This window comes from Mesoplodon densirostris, chromosome 4, assembly GCF_025265405.1.
Source record: "Mesoplodon densirostris isolate mMesDen1 chromosome 4, mMesDen1 primary haplotype, whole genome shotgun sequence".
Taxonomy (NCBI): Eukaryota; Metazoa; Chordata; class Mammalia; order Artiodactyla; family Ziphiidae; genus Mesoplodon; species Mesoplodon densirostris.
Window position 1 is genome coordinate 86,344,487 of NC_082664.1, and position 16,962 is coordinate 86,361,448.

A 16,962-nucleotide genomic window follows, 5' to 3' on the forward strand; every position below is an offset into this window, starting at 1 on the left:
AGACCTATGTCCCTTTTGCACATGGGCCAAGGACCTCAGTGGTTTGCCGGAGATATAGTCCCTCATAGATGGGGATTGTTTTATTTATTTGTTTATTTTAGCAGCCCCCCAAGCATACAAAGAAAATCCCTCTCTTTGCTCAAGCAACTATTCTATTAATAGTGTGCTTGGATTTCTTTACACTAACAATGAAATATCAGAAAGGGAAAGTTAAAAAAAATCCTCTTTAAAATTGTGTCAAAAAAATACCTAGGAATTGGACTTCCCTGGTGGTGCAGCGGTTAAGAATCCGCCTGCCAATGCAGGGGATACAGGTTCTGGGAAGATCCCACATGCCACGGAACAACTAAGCCCGTGTGCCACAACTACTGAAGCCCACGCACCTAGAGCCTATGTTCCGCAACAAGAGAAGCCATTGCAGTGAGAAGTCCACGCACCGCAATGAAGAGTAGCCCCCGCTCGCTGCAACTAGAGAAAGCCTGTGCACAACAACGAAGACCCAACACAGCCAAAAAAAAAAAAAAATAAGGTACTTAAAAAAAATACCTAGGAATCAACTTAACTAAGGAGGTGAAAGACCTATATGCTGAAAACTATAAAACACTGATAAAGGAAATTGAAGATGATTCAAAGAAATGGAAAGATATCCTGTGCTCTTGGATTGGAAGAATTAATATTGTTAAAATGGCCATACTACCCAAAGCAATCTACAGATTTAATGCAGTCCCTATCAAAATAACATTTTTCACAGAACTAGAACAAATAATACTAAAATTTATATGGAATCACAAAAGACCCAGAATTGCCAAAGCAATCCTGAGGAAAAAGAACAAAGCTGGAGGCATAACCCTCCCAGACTTCAAACAATATTACAAAGCTACGGTAATCAAAACAGCGTGGTATTGGCACAAAAACAGACATGTAGATCAGTGGAACAGAAAAGAAGGCCCAGAAATAAACCCACACACCTATGGTCAATTAATGTATGACAAAGGAGGCAAGAATATACACTGGAGAAAAGACAGTCTCTTCAGTGAGTGGTGTTGGGAAGGCTGGACAACTACATATAAATCAATGAAATTAGGGACTTCCCTGGTGGTCCAGTGGTTAAGTATCCATCTTCCAATGCAGGGAATGCAGGTTCAATCTCTGGTTGGGGAACTAAGATCCCACATGCCACGGAGCAACTAAGCCTGCATGCTCTAGAGCCCATGCACCACAACTAGAGAGCCCACATGCCACAACTACTGAGCCCATGTGCTCTGGAGCCTGCGTGCCATGACTAGAGAGAAGCCCGTGTGCCGCAATGAAGATCCCACAATTAAGACCTGATGCAGCCAAATAAATAAATATTTTTTAAAAAAATCAATGAAATTAGAATACTCCTTCACATCATATACAAAAATAAACTCAAAATGGTTTAAAGACCTAAATATAAAACATGGCATCATAAAACTAGAAGAGAACATAGGCAAAACATTCTCAGACATAAATGATAGCAATGTTTTCTTAGATCAAGTCTCCAAAGGCAAAAGAAATAAAAGCAAACATAAACAAATGGGACCTAATCAAACTTAAAAGCTTTTGCAGGGACTTCCCTGGTGGCGTAGTGGTTAAGAATCTGCCTGCCAGTGCAGGGGACACGGGTTCGATCCCTGGTCTGGGAAGATCCCACATGCCGCAGAGCAACTAAGCCCGTGCTCCACAACTACTGAGCCTGCACTCTAGAGCCCGTGAACCACAACTACTGAAGCCTGCATGCCACAACTACTGAAGCCCATGAGCCTAGAGCCCGTGCTCTGCAACAAGAGAAGCCACCACAATGAGAAGCCCATGCACTGCAAGGAAGAGTAGCCCCTGCTCACCGCAACTAGGGAAAGCCTGTGCACAGCACCAAAGACCCAACACAGCCAAAAAAAAAACAACAAAAAATTATAAAAAGCTTTTGCACAGCAAAGGAAACCATCAACAAAACAAAAAGACAACCTATGGAATGGGAAGAAATATTTGCAAACAGTGCAACGGACAAAGGGTTAATATCCAAAATATACAAACAGCTCATATAACACGATATCAAGAAACCAAACCACCCAAACAATAAATGGGCAGAAGACCTAAATAGACATTTTTCTAAAGAAGATATACAGATGGCCAACAAGCACATGAAAAGATGCTCAACATCACTAATTATTAGAGAAATGCAAATCAAAACCACAATGAGGTATCACCTCACACTGGTCAGAATGGCCATCATCAAAAAGTCTACAAATAAATGCTGGAGAGGGTGTGGAGCAAAGGAAACCCTCCTACACTGTGGGTGGCAATGTAAATTGGTGCAACCACTATGGAAAGCAGTATGGAAGTTCCTTAAAAAACTAAAAATAGAGCTACCATATGATCCAGCAATCCCACTCCTGGGCATATATCCGGAAAAAACGAAAACTGTAATTCAAAATGATACATGCACTCCAATGTTCATAGCAGCTCTATTTATAATAGCTAAGACATGGAAACAACCCAAGTGCTCATCAACAGACAACTGGTTTAAGAAGATGTGAGATATATACATATATATAACACAATGGCATAATAGCCATAAAGAGAATGAAATATTGCCATTTGCAGCAACATGGATGCACCTAGAGATTATCATACTAAGTAAGTCAGATAGAGAAAGACATATTATATGATATCACTTATATGTGGAATATAAAAATAATATAAATGAATCTATATACAAAACAGAAACAGACTCACAGACATAGAAAATAAACTTATGGTTACCTAAGGGGAAAGAAGAGAAATTAGGAGTATGAGATTAAAAGATACAAACTACTATACATAAAATAGGTAACCAACAAGGATTTACTGTATAGCACAAGGAACTATATTCAGTATCTTGTAATAACCTATAATGGAAAATAATCTGATATATATATATACATAAATAAAACTGAATCACTGTTGTATGCCTGAAACTAATACAATATTGCAACTTAACTATACTTCAATTTAAAAAATAGTGTGCTTGGGGCATACTATCACCTATTCTGCCTTTTAAAAACTCTCATTTAACATCCTATTTGCTGGTACAATCTGTGAATTGTATGGTAAGAATGGAGGGTGAGAGAGCTGGAGGCTTCCACTACTGAATCAAAAATACTTACCCTGGGGGACTTCCCTGGTGGTCTAGTGGTTAAGAATCTGCCTGCCAATGCAGGGGATGCGAGTTTGATCCCTGGTCCGGGAACTCAGATCCCACATGCTGCCAGGCAACTGAGCCCACATGCAGCAACTACTGAGCACTCAAGCCACAACTAGAGAGAAGCCCACATGCCGCAACGAAAGACCCCGCGTGCTGCGACTAAGACCCAATGCAGCCAAAAATAAATAAATAAATATTTAAAAAAGAAATTGAATAAAATGTTTAATACTAAAAAAAAAAATACCCTGGTCACTTTCCTGACCCACTCAGTTCTTCTGAGCTGTGTCAGACTGAGAAGTCAGGCAAAGGAAAACACGCTCTTCTGTGCATCTCCTCCACTCTCAATCCCCTACCAGCACTACTTCATTTCTGACACCAGACCTGGGGTTTTTCCACACCGCAAGCAATTCTGCAACACCAGCTGGGTGTCCTACAATTTAACTCAAGCCTGGCACTATCTGCCTGGAGATAGGATCAGATCCCACAGATCAGTCCCACAAGACTGCCCCCACTTCAGATGCCGATTGCAAGTCCAGGTGTTACCTGTCCTTCCAACCGAATGGCTGTAGATCACAGGTTCCTATGACCCTCTCTTTGGGTTAGATTAATTTGCTAGAGTGGATCACAGAACTCAGGAACACAGTTTACTACTAGATTACCTGCTTATTAAAAATGATATAACAAAACCCAAATATGTACTTATTATAAATCACCATATCACCATAGACCATGGTAATACCCTGGATAGAAAGGAAAGTGAAAAATTTGGAGTAAAAATAATATGGAGCAACATGTATTGAGTGCTCACACATGCCAGGTGCTGGCTAAGGTTTTATTTCCTTCAATCCTCATCAGAACCTACAAAGTAGGTACTGTTATTCCCAATTTGACAGTTAAGAAAACTGAGGACCAGAGACAGGGTGCCTGGGGTCACCCAGATGGTATATGGTGGAACTAGGCTCAAATCTGGACAAGCTGGGCTTAGAGCCCATGTCTGAGAAGGTTTTCATCCCTCTGGAATCAACAGCTTCATGAAGCAACTTCATCATTTAGCTTAATAAATTCGCATGATCGGGCTTCCCTGGTGGCGCAGTGGTTGAGAGTCCGCCTGCCGATGCAGGGGACGTGGGTTCGTGCCTCGGTCCGGGAGGATCCCACATGCCGCGGAGCGGCTGGGCCTGTGAGCCATGGCCGCTGAGCCTGCGCGTCCGGAGCCTGTGCTCCGCAACGGGAGAGGCCACAGCAATGAGAGGCCTGCGTACCGAAAAAAAAAAAAAAAAAAAAATTCGCATGATCCCCTGGCTCCTAAAATGCACCCTTCCCTTGTTTCAGACAGTGGTTCCCACTAACACCAGGAGTTGATTACAGTGACTGGAATGAGGAGGAGGAACAGATCATAAGGAAATTAGAAGTGACCACCTGAAGGAACAATAGGAAAGATTAATTTGGGAAAGTTTCACTGAAGGAAGACGCCATGTGTACATCATGTGCAAATCATGTGCAACTCTGCAAGATGGAAATGATACTCTCTCATCACCTCTTGTGAGCTGGTACCTCTGTGGGCATGACATCTGCAGCCCCTCCCTGAGGGGATTTTAGGAGGAAATGATGTTGGAGAGGAACTGGCTGAGGTGGGTGGTTTACTGTCTGGGAGTGTCCCACTGGGAGGGAAGGAGATAGATGTTGGCAAGGATAAGCAAGGAATGGGAACGGGTGAGAAGTTCCTGGGAAGGTGGCCAAGACCTCAGGGCCAACTTTTGTGCAGATTCCTATTTTGAGAGGGTCAAGTTTGAGCCCTTGTCTCGCAGGATTCCTCCTCCTCTGAACCCCAGGGTGCCCTGGCCTTTTTCAAGAGCTTTACTTCTTCTACCTATCTTTGCAGAGAACCTTCCATGAGCCAGGACTGTGTTGGTTCCCCTGGGCCTTCAAAGATGAAGTCTGCTCTCTGGGAGCTCTCAACTTTGTGGGAGGTAGGATGTCAAATGCTCATCAACAAGGAGGCTCTGGGGTTGGACTACCTGCCTTGGGCCCCAGGCTATACAACTTGCTGCTACGTCACTGTGGCAGGTTACCTAAATTTCCTTTGTTCCAGTCTGCTCATCTGTGAAATGATATTTACCTCACAAAGCAGCGGAGAAGTTTATAATTAGAATGGATGTAAAAGCACTTAGCAAACTGCCTAGCTCATGGTAAGCACTCGATAATAAATGTTTCTGTTATAAGCATGAAGGGGAAGGGACAGAAGTGAGGTAAGGGGTCTGGGAGCACAGAGGAAGGAGTGCCTGACTCTGCCTGGAGCAAGAGCTGGTTACTGATGACCTCACCAAAGGAGTTATTTAAACCTGGGGCTTTGGTCTAGTTGGGAGGAAGTCAGAGAATGGGCATCTTGAAGATGTTGCCCAGGTGATTCTGATATGCTATCTGCCCCTGAGCCACCAAGAACCATTAACTACTCTTTAAAAGTAACTCTTTATTGTTAAAAATTACATTTCATAAGCCTTGAAAATAGAGAAAAGAATCACCATACCCCAATCCATCTATCATTAGTATATGATGCCCCATCTTTTTCCTCATGAATCTTGTTTTTGTTGTTTTAATCGTTTTTTTTTTAAATTATTTATTTATTTATTTATGGCTGCATTGGGTCTTCATTGCTGCACGAGGGCTTTTCTCTAGTTGTCGCGAGTGGGGGTTACTCTTCGTTGCGGTGTGCGTGCTTCTCGTTGTGGTGTCTTCTCTCATCACAGAGCACAGGCTCTAGGCGCTTGGGCTTCAGTAGTTGCGGCACACAGGCTCAGCAGTTGTGGCTCGCGGGCTCCAGAACGCAGGCTCAGTAGTTGCGGTGCACGGGCTCAGCTACTCCACAGCATGTGGGATCTTCCCGGACCAGGGCTTGAACTCGTGTACCCTGCATTGGCAGGCGGATTCTTAACTACTGTGCTACCAGGGAAATCCCAATCGTTTTAATTATAATGCGTGTGATAGTTCCTGTTTTGCATTTTTGTCTTACTATGCAATCACAAGCATGTTCACTACATTGTTTTCCTAATGGATTTTTACTGTAACCTGTTTTTCCTAAATATAAGTGGTTTATGTTCTCTTAAAAAATTCCCAGTCTCAATTGGTATAAAAAAGAAAGTGCAAATCTCAGTAGTCCTACTACTCAGAGATAATCACTGAGCCTTTTTATGTGTTCTTCTAGATTTTTTTTTTGGAAATAAACACATATATACTTTTTAAGTTTAAAAAGTTATTTTAGGTTATTTTATAACCTGTTTTTCACATAATTATATATGCATCGTAGATAGGTTTCCAAGTCAATAAGTATAGTCATACATAATTGTTTCTAATGACTGCACAGATTTAATTTTATGTCTATATCAAATTTATGTAACTAATCATTTATTGCAGGATTTTCAAGTCGTGTATACATGTGTGTGTACTTCTCCACCACGTGGATAATTTACTTAAACATTTAGCTGTTTTTGGTTATTTAAGTAGCTTTTCTTCTTTTGTTTTAGCTATAATAACTAACAATGCATTGAAAAACCTTGAGGAATATGGCTTTTCCCATATTTTGAATAATTTCATGGAGTGGAAGTATTGGGTCAAAGGGCAGGGACATTTTATGATTCTTGATTTGTATCACCAAGCTGCTTTTTCAAAGGGTTGTTTGTGCCAATTCAGATACTTTCAGCAATGTGTTAGTACCAGTTTCTCACCTCCCACCCCACTCTCAAAGGTGGTAGATGGAGGGGGGATATTTTCCCTAAGCAGCAAAGGAGGTGGACTAAAGGAGACAGGATAGAGAGAGGAGAAGAGGGGAGAGTGAACATGGGGAATGGAGGGAAGGAGAAAGGAATAACCAGAAACAACCATTTGCCTGTAATTTTTTCCAGTGGGGAAAGTAATTCACGCTCCTTGTAAAAAACCCAAACTTTTCCATAAATATTTACATTTAATATGGAAAGTCCTCCTCTGGTGACAGGCTCTGCTAACAGTTTATGTATATTATTCCATATTATTTCTTTTACTAATATTATTGTATAACTTGTTTTTAAAGATCTAGCTTCATACTATACACAACATAGTGAAACATTCCTACTGGAGATTATATCTTAGGCACCTTTGGAATGATTACTTTAAGTGTGCAGATAATTTTTAGTTTAAATATCTAATTAGAATCGAATGAGAAGCAATACTGCCCCTTTTCCCTGCCAGAGGGCTCTCCCTGTTCCTCATCAGCAGTCCCCTGACCTCAGCAGCAGTCCCTCGGAGCCAGTTCTTCGAGGTGCAGGCCTTCTGCTGCCTCTGTTTCCCTTTCCCCTGGCCGCTGCTTAGGGGGTCAACCCCAGGCGACCTGCGGACCTTCTGTGGGTTGGGAAGCCAGTAGCCAAGGGCGAAGGCCGGTAGCTGCTCACAGCCCTCTGGGGGGCCTTAATTGGGCCCTCCTTGCCCTCCACTCCCAGAACCTCGGTGCCTAAGATCAATCCAACCATTGTTGCAACACTCTCCTGATCGGACAGAACTAAACCCATCGCCTTGGGGCAGGACTGACCTGACTTTCCTGTCTTTATGGCTTCTCTCCGCACGTCGAGACACCACTGCCAAAGTGACAACGGCAGTTCCAAGCGCTCTGACCGGCTTTTCCCGGAGCCTATTTGGGTTCAGCAAGTCCCACACCTGGCCTGGGGCGTAGCCCTCACGTGACTCGCAAGCTCTGAACGCCCGGTCTGACTCAGTCTCTCAGCTTCCGCAGAACACCTCGTCAGCCCCGTGACTCAGTTTCTCCATTTGCTCACGCGCGCCAACAGCGTGAGGCACCTGTGCGGAAGGCGGAGGTGCCTCGGACGCTTCTCCAGAGTATGTGCTCCCAGGCGAAACCCTAGAAACGGGCATTTACGCCGCCCAGAGCCCTCCTTCTGGACGTGTTCTGCACTGGACCTGGTAAAGAATCCGTGCTGCCTGGGGTGGCAGTGACTCGGCCAGGTGCACTGGCAGGACTGCTTGAGAGACACCCTCCTGGGGCCGGCCCGCCATGGTTCTTGAAGGCAAGCCGTAAAGGGGCTGATGGGGAGACGACCGGTGCCCTCGTCCGTGCCCACAGCCGGCCGCCTGACGCAATCTGGGGCGTCCTTGCTGCACGCCTGAGCTGGGGAAACTTCCCCAGCCGTTGCATCACTCCTGCCAGGTTTGCCACAGAGGTGGAGCCGAACCAATCAGCGGGCGCGCTGGGCTAGCGCAGGACGCGCAGTTACCCATTCAGGGGGCGGCGCGGTTAACCTGGCAGCACAATCCTAAGGTGATTGGCCAAAAGGGAATTTGCCCCGCCCCACTAACCGCGGCTGCTGGCCGCGGTGGGTGGGGCTTCCCGGCCGGAGGATTTAAAGGGGACCTCGGACCGGGCAGCGCAGCTGAGCAGCCAAGCGGTGCCAGGCTAGGTGGGTACGTCCGTGGTCCTTCCGTGCCCGCGCCGGAGACAAGCCCTGGAGGCCGCCCGGGCCCGACCCTGTGTCCGGCACCATGAAGCAGGAGTCTGCAGCTCAGAACACCCCGCCCGCCTCACCGCCCCCCTCGCAGCACCCCCAGGACGACTGCGACTCCCAAGCGTTGTGGATTTTCGGGTACGGCTCCCTGGTGTGGAGGCCCGACTTCGCCTACAGCGACAGCCGTGTGGGCTTCGTGCGCGGCTACAGCCGCCGCTTCTGGCAGGGAGACACCTTCCATCGGGGCAGCGACAAGATGGTGAGCATCTGCCCATGCCCGGGTGAATGACGGGGGTGGGGACAGGATAGTGGGCACCGCGCTGGTGCCCTGGAATGTCAGGGTCTATCTGGGCAGACGGTGACTCCGTCCCGATGGGGGAAATATGTAAACCTTGCTTACATATTTTGGCTTAAATTTGTGTGCCCAGTGGGTCACTGTGTGATGGCTATAGGCTGATCCTGTGGATCACCGTGTTGATGAATATTTCTGATTATCAGTCTGGGCCACTGCCATGTGTCTACTTTTGTTACATCTATGCATCATCCCCCTGGATGAGTGGGGCTCCCTGAGGCCTGGGACAGAAGGGTTACTAAGAGTTTTCTCTACCAATGATGGCAGAGCTCATTTCTAATTTGTTTTTTTTTTCAAAATCTCTCTTCCCTCCTCAGCCTGGTCGTGTGGTGACCCTCCTTGAAGATCGTGAGGTAAGTGCCAGAGTCAAGAAAGAGACCCAGGGCTTCCCTGGTGGCGCAGTGGTTGAGAGTCCGCCTGCCGATGCAGGGGACACGGGTTCGTGCCCCGATCCCGGAAGATCCCACATGCCGCGGAGCGGCTGGGCCCGTGAGCCATGGCCGCGGAGCCTGTGTGTCCGGAGCCTGTGCTCCGCAACGGGAGAGGCCACAGCAGTGAGAGGCCCGCGTACAGCAAAAAAAAAAAAAAAAAAAAAAAAAAAAAAAAAAAAAAAAGAAAGAGACCCAGCATGGAGGGGTGCAGACAGACAGAGCTTGTGGATCCTTGGCTGCAGGCTAGATTAGATGCCCCGCTGGCTGAGGGGAAGGGTGGGTCTAGCTAAGTGCTTCTCATAAGAATCACCTGAGGATCTTGTTAAAATACAGATTTTAATAAGATTTAGAGTGGCCTGAAACTCATTCCTAACAAGCTTACAGGTGATGCCATTGTTTCTCAGACCATACTCTGAATAGGATTTCTGTTCTTTCTGGGGCTAGACCACCTTATCAACCCGTGTTTAGGGAGGATGAGGGCTTGATATATCTCTACTAGAGGGCTCATCAGCGCTCTGCCCACCTCCCTTACAAGCACAGTACTGGGGTGGGACCAGAAGCAGCTGTGTGACTGACCCCAGTGCCCATGTTTTCTCCTAGGGCTGCACTTGGGGTGTGGCGTACCAGGTGCAAGGTGAGCAGGTGAATGAGGCCCTGAAGTACCTGAATGTGCGGGAGGCAGTGCTTGGCAGCTATGATACCAAGGAGGTCACCTTCTACCCTCAAGATACCCCTGACCAACCACTCAAGGCATTGGCCTACGTGGCCACCCCGCAGAACCCTGGTTACCTGGGCCCTGCGCCTGAGGAGGCCATCGCTACGCAGATCCTGGCCTGCCGAGGCTTCTCTGGCCACAACCTTGAGTACTTGCTGCGCCTGGCAGACTTCATGCAGCTCTGTGGGCCCCAGGCACAGGATGAGCACCTAGCAGCCATCGTGGATGCTGTAGGCACCATGCTGCCCTGCTTCTGCCCCACTGAGCAGGCTTTGGCACTGGTCTGAGGGGCTGAGCCCCTACACGGACACAGGGGCCAGGTCCCCACTCCAGTGCACACAGACAGACTTGATATAGCTGGAGCCCACTGAGAAGACTTGGTGGGCCAACAGGGGCCTCTCTTAAGCCCCTGCCTGTCCGCCAGCCCCCAGATCTCCTACCTGACACTGACTTACTACTTGAAACTTTATTTATTGCACCATGTTGGTGTGGTGGGCAGGGTGGGGGGCCTGCCCTAGATATAGGGGCCCTGCTGAGCGGTGCCCCACCCCAGGCGCCTGGTGCCTGACCAGATTCCCCCCAGTGCTGCTGCTATCCCCATACTACCCAGGCCTCCACCTCCCCAGGGAGCCTCCAAGAGCCTTGACCCACTGCCCCCCACTCCAGACCAACCATTCCCTAGCCCCAGAAACAACACCCGCCAAAGGTCCCAGCTTGCTGGTGAGGGTAGGAGGGAGTGAGGAGAGGAGGCCCTACAAGAACTGAGGCCCTTGCCGGCCCTGCTCATCCCCCAGGTCCCCAGGGCAGAGCTGGATGTGGAGGCCAGACACAGCTGCTGAGGCTGGGCCTAGGCCTCTTACCCATTTGGCTTTGTTTCCCTGTCCTTCTGTCTGTCTGTCTGGGCCACTCCTGTCTGTCTGTCGGTCTATTTGTGGGAAGCTCATCGGTATAGGCCCTGGCACCTTCCCAGTCTGTCCCATACTATAATCCATAAACTGATCTCATTATCGGTGCTGTGCTGGAATGTGGTTCTTTCTTCAGATGGGGGTTTGGGGTGAGTGAGGTGCTGAAGCCCTGGAAGGCTTATAAGAGGGGAAAGGGCTCCCTCTTCATCCCCATGCCTCTGTCCCAGAGAGGGGGCAGCTGAGCAGGCAGAACTACCAGGTTACATCGCTCCTGTGATCACGATTCACGTCTTAGTGCACACAAAGAATGCCCCCGCTGAGGCAGGCAAATTCAGCCTGGGCAGCTCTACTTGGCAGGCCTGTGAGGAGGAGTCCTTGCCACCGACTTGGTACCCTGTGTCTCCTCCCAGCTGCCTTGAAGGGGCTGCCGGGCTTGCAGTTCAGACCAGGTCTTCCTCCAGTTGCAGGGTCAGCAGCTGCCTCTTCCTGACAGTGAGGCTAGACCTCTGGCTTCCTGCTAAAGGAGCCATGTGGGTTAAAGGAGCTTAAAGGGTGAGGTGATGACAACTTGTGAGACCATGCTGACAGTGCAGGCCTGGAGGACCTGGTGGCCCTTTGACTTCCGAGGTCCAGGTGCTCATTCTTGCCTCCTGTGCCTGTGGTGTGGGCTGTGCCTTCTCTGTTACCCTGACCCACCAGGACTCAAGCCCATGAAGGGATAAGTTGCCGGGCACCCTCTGGATTACTGCTTGTTCACCATCTGCCTGCCCCTGGCTACTCTTCCCTCAACCTGGCCCTCCAGGTGCAAATGCCAGCCCCCAAAGTCTCAGTCTGGCCCTGGGCTCCTCAAATGGGAGTGGCCCCTCAGTGGATTCAGCCTTTACTCCTGGACCTGAAGAATGGGTGCAGGGCCCAGACAAGGCTTTTGCAGCAGTAGAGCCTGGCTCCAATCCAGCCCATCCCTCACTTGCCCAGTGACCTCTAGAAAAAGATCCAGCCTCTGAGACTCAGTTTACACTGGGATGCTGTGTGCTATGTGTTGCTGCCCCTCTTGTTGTGGCTGGTGCCCTGGGTGTCCCCAGCAGGGTCAGCTCCGACCAAGCTGGGTGGCCCTTGTGCCTGGGGAGGATGCCCATGTGTTGGCAGCCTCATGTCTTGGCTATTGATGGGAAAAGTGTGGAGTCCAGCCAGGTTCTTCTGGGAGCTCGGTTAGGACAACACACCCAGAGGAGGCAGCGGGTGGCAGGGAGCCCTGGACAGCCACCTTCTATGCCAGGGTAGGACCAGACAGCCAGTCTGGGTGCTCAGAGCAGAGCCATGCTCTATATGAATGGCGCTGGGGGTTCGGAAGTTTGCTTGCCAGCTGCACATGGGCTCGCATACTTCCAGCCATTCATTCAGCAGGTATTTACTAAGCTGCTGCTACATGCCAGGCACTGATCTAGGCACTGGGGATAGAGCAGAGAAGAAATCCTCCTCCTCAAGGAACTTTGAATTGTGACCATTCAGCATGAAAAGTGTCATGGTGGGAATAGGGCACTCAGCTTAGAAAGGGCTCTTAACCCTGAGGGGTTGAGGGAGGTCAGGGTAGGCTTTCCAGGGGAGGGAATGATGGGGCTGAGAGGGGGTCTCTAGTGATCAGAGGCACGGAACAACTTGTACCAGAGGGGGGGTGCAAGATCAGACCAGCTGGGACAGAGTGGCATGGGGAAGGGGATATGGGGCGGGACAGGTGGCAGGACCTCATCCTGCTGGCTGCTCTGGTGAGCTGTGCTGTGGAGGAGGCATTCCTCCTGGGTCGCTGGGGGCCCCTGTGGATTCTGAGTGGGGAAGAGACTGCTTAAAAAGGAATACTGGGGGGCTTCCCTGGTGGCGCAGTGGTTGAGAATCTGCCTGCCGATGCAGGGGATACGGGTTCGTGTCCCGGTCCGGGAAGATCCCACATGCCGCGGAGCGGCTGGGCCCGTGAGCCATGGCCGCTGAGCCTGTGTGTCTGGAGCCTGTGCTCCGCAACGGGAGAGGCCACAACAGTGAGAGGCCCGTGTACAGCAAAAAAAAAAAAAAAGAAAAGAAAAAAAAAAAAGAAATACTGGGGCTTCCCTTGTGGCGCAGTGGTTGAGAGTCCACCTGCCGATGCAGGGGACGCGGGTTCATGCCGCGGAGCAACTAGGCCCGTGAGCCACAACTACTGAGCCTGCGCGTCTGGAGCCTGTGCTCCGCAACAAGAGAGGCCATGATAGTGAGAGGCTCGCGCACCGTGATGAAGAGTGGCCCCCGCTTGCCACAACTAGAGAAAACCCTCGCACAGAAACAGAGACCCAACACAGCAAAAATAAATAAATAAATAAATTCCTACCCCCAACATCTTCTTTAAAAAAAAAAAAAAGAAGAGTTGGGAACAAGCAGCTGGAGAGGCAGGAGGAGAAACAGGAGAGCGTGGTTTTCTGAGAGCCAGGGTCACGCTGCTGAGATGCTAAGGAAAACGAGGACACAGGAGTGTCCACTGGATGAAACGCCAGGCGGTCCTCAGTGGTCTCAGTGAGAGCAGTTTCAGGATCAGTGGTGGGAAACCACAAGGTAGGGCTGAGAAGCTAGTGGGAGGAAAGTAGCTCTCAAGAAAGTTGGCTGCTAAGAGGAGAGAGAAGCCAAGGGGTAACTGAAGGTGTGGGGAGGATGTAGGAGACTCAGGACCCCAAGAGCTTTTGTTGATGTGTGATATAGCGATTGACAGCATTTAGTGTATTAGGAATTGAGAAGTTTAAAACATATTTATCAATTAAATTTAAAAAATAAATCCATTATATGTAAACCTATTTTAAAGGAAAAATGATTCTATTTTCCAGAACAAATTTAGTGAAAGGAGTGGCACTGTTTTATTTTATTTATTTATTTAGCGGTACGTGGGCCTCTCACTGTTGTGGCCTCTCCCATTGCAGAGCACAGGCTCCGGACGCGTGGGCTCAGCAGCCATGGCTCACGGGCCCAGCCGCTCCGCGGCATGTGGGATCCTCCCAGACCGGGGCACAAACCCGTGTCCCCTGCATCGGCAGGCAGACTCTCAACCACTGCGCCACCAGGGAAGCCCCTGTTTTATATTTTTAATGTCTGACTTTAATAGAAGCAGTTGGATTCTCAGCTGTTCCTGCATTCCTTCTGTTGCAAATTCACATATAGTTCTGGAAAACTCCATTGTACACTTGGAGTCAGTTCTTGGAGGAAGTGTTAGACTTTATCTTGTAGGGAAGTTGAGTTCTGTGGTCATGTTTTAATTTTTTCATGTGTTTTTCCTCCCACAAAGGGGTCTTTGTTTGTTTTTGTTCTTTTTGTTTTGTCTGCCTGTCAAGCAGACAAGTGTTGTGTTCAGGTCTGGGCTTAAGGAGGCTTGTGCTGGTGGCAGGGGAAAGCTGCAAGATGGGCAGGTGCTGGGGAGGCATGAACTAAAAGCAGGAGCAGGGAACATGGGGACATCGCCTGGCAGCCAGTTGAAAACGGGGGACAGGCAGGAGGGAGGAGACTAGGGAACCCCAGGGTTTTGCCGAGAGGGGGCATAAGCAGTTCAGGGGCATGTGGGCAAACACAACTCCGGCCTCTGAGCACCTTTCTAGGGCTGACAGGCTCTTAGGGGTTCTCCAGGTTGCCCCCCACTGGGTTCCAGGAAGGACCACGTTCCTCTGAGGGCTGTCGTTCCCTGAAGACAGTGGTGGCAGAGAACCAAAGGGTGTGGGGAGATGGACCTCAAAAGGGGGAGACCCTGTCTTTCCCCAGGCCTGGCTCTGAGGAGGGTCAGGGTGCTCCAGGGCCAGGTTGGGGGGGCCCTGTCACAAGGAGAGTGTCCCTGAGGGCCAGGGTCAAAGCAGGAGGGCCAGCCTCCTGCCCCACAGCTAGGGTGACCATATATCCCAGTGTGCCCAGGATGGGCCTAGTTTACTCCTGTTGTCCTGAGGTAATTATTACTTTCACTCTCAAAAGCCTCGAGGTTTGGAGTGTTTAAATGGCATGGTGTCTGTGGAAACTGGGACCGAGCAGGATTGTCTTTTTTTTTTTTGGCTGCACCATGCGTCATGCAGGGTCTCAGTTCCCCGACCAGGGATCGAACCCCTGACCCCTGCGGTAGAAGCGTGGAGTCTTTACCACTGGACCGCCAGGGAAGAGGGCCAGGGAAGTCCCCAAGCAGGATTGCTTTATCTGGCGCCTGTCAGAAGAGGCTGACCAAAGCCCCGGACCACACCTGCCCTCTGCCCTCCTTGCCCTGTTCCTGGACCCTCAACCCCTGCCCAGGGGCCCGTGGAGGCCGCTCTCCTCTGCCCTTCCCGGGTGCCTTTGGAGAGTCCCGCCAGGCCTGCCCTTCCCGGTTCAGGCCGGTCCGGGGCATTTCCCTGGGCTGTGAGGGAGAGCGGACACACCCTGAAGGCTCCGCCACCGCGCCGCTCTCCTGTCACCGGCCCAACCCCTCCAAGGAGAGGGCACCGCACGCGTCCGCGCCCTCCCACTGCTGTGCCCGCCCCTCCCGCTTCATCCGGGGACCCTGCCCCGCAGGCGCCCCTCCGGCTCGGCGGCTCCCCGGTCCTTCCCGCCCCCCAGGAAGGTAGAGCCCGGAGTGAGCGCCCCCCTCACCAAACCTTAAACGTGGGCCCAGTCTCCTTCCTCAAACCTTCAGGCGTTCCGCTGTCTTACCGGACCTTGGGGCTCCCTGTCCCGTCCTACCTCCCCCGCCCTAATGCTCACCCTCTTTCCCTGGACGACAGTCATGCCCTCCAAAGTGATCCGCCTTCCCCAGTTTGGTGCCCTCGTGGATATTTATTTCCTACAAAATGTAAAATGCAACTCGGGCCCCGGCGCCTGCTCTCCCCTCCCGCCTCGGCCTCGCGCTCGCCCCGCCACGCCCCTCCATCCCGCCGCCTGCCTGCTCTCCCCTCCCGCCTCGGCCTCGCGCTCGCCCCGCCACGCCCCTCCATCCCGCCGCCTGCCTGCTGTCTCCTCCCACCTCGGGCTATTCTGGTTCACCAAGGCTTTGCTCCTACTCTACTACTCTACTCCTACCCTCTGCTAACCACTTTGCCCAACCCTCTCACGTCCCTCTGAACTCAGCGTCGGCCTTGTGCCTGCATAAGCTGCTGTGGACCTGGGCCGGGGCTGGCTGGTGCCCCACCTCGTGGCCAACCCCCCGCCCCGCCTCCTGTTTTGAGCCCAGCACATTGTATTGACGTGACCTGCTTGCAGATTTGTCCCCACTAGGCTCAGCACGCCCCCCCTTCCCCAGGGCAGGAACTGAATGTCGCCCAGCTCGTAGCCCAGCTCTGGGGCCCCACAGGAACTCAGGGGACCTATGCGGAACCGGGTTTAATGAGACACCCCTTCTGAACGCAATGTCACGCTTCCCCTTGGACGGAAAGGACCCGTGGAAACCTGTCACCACCAAGGGAGAGTGCCAAGCCGCCTCCTCGGGCTAATATTCAAAGTGAATGTTTCTGTGCACAGCCCAGGAATGTGGGACTGGGAGCCACCAGGGTGAGGGCAGACCCAGCACGTGCCTGACTGGGGCAGTACTGACCCACCCTGGGCTGCCCCCTCTCAGCCCCTCCGTTGTTCTGAGAGAGGTCAGGCCCTAAACACACACCAGAGGAAGGGCCACCCTTTGGCAGGCATGTCAGGGGCAGGGTCGGTGCCCTTGCTAGTCTTTCCTGCTCTGGGCGCTAAGTTGGAGGGCTGTTTGCGCCTGTCTCATGGAGTGGTGCTCCCTGTCCCCACGGGAGGGGAGCTGGACCCTCCTGGGAACAACCTGAGGGTGCTGGTGACTGGGGGAAGAAGGGGACAGTAATGTACCCACCTGTGGCTTCCCCCCTGCTGCAGTCAAAGACTCCTGCCAGG

At 50.8% G+C, this 16,962-nt stretch overlaps 1 protein-coding gene and 1 long non-coding RNA gene across 2 annotated transcripts; one reads left to right on the forward strand and one right to left on the reverse strand.

Moving 5' to 3' along the window:
• Positions 1-5,660: 5,660 nt before the first annotated feature.
• LOC132488452 (uncharacterized) lies at positions 5,661-8,366 on the reverse strand. Its single transcript, XR_009531749.1, has 2 exons — positions 7,764-8,366; positions 5,661-6,113 (listed from the first exon to the last, which is right to left on the reverse strand). It is a non-coding gene; the product is annotated as an uncharacterized LOC132488452 (long non-coding RNA).
• Positions 8,367-8,605: 239 nt separating this feature from the next.
• Positions 8,606-11,198, forward strand: CHAC1 (ChaC glutathione specific gamma-glutamylcyclotransferase 1). The gene is made up of 3 exons (XM_060096636.1): positions 8,606-8,950; positions 9,361-9,396; positions 10,075-11,198. Exons 1-3 carry the CDS (start codon positions 8,729-8,731, stop codon positions 10,474-10,476), a joined length of 660 nt encoding a protein of 219 aa, XP_059952619.1. The 5' UTR covers positions 8,606-8,728; the 3' UTR covers positions 10,477-11,198.
• The last annotated feature ends 5,764 nt before the right edge of the window (positions 11,199-16,962 follow it).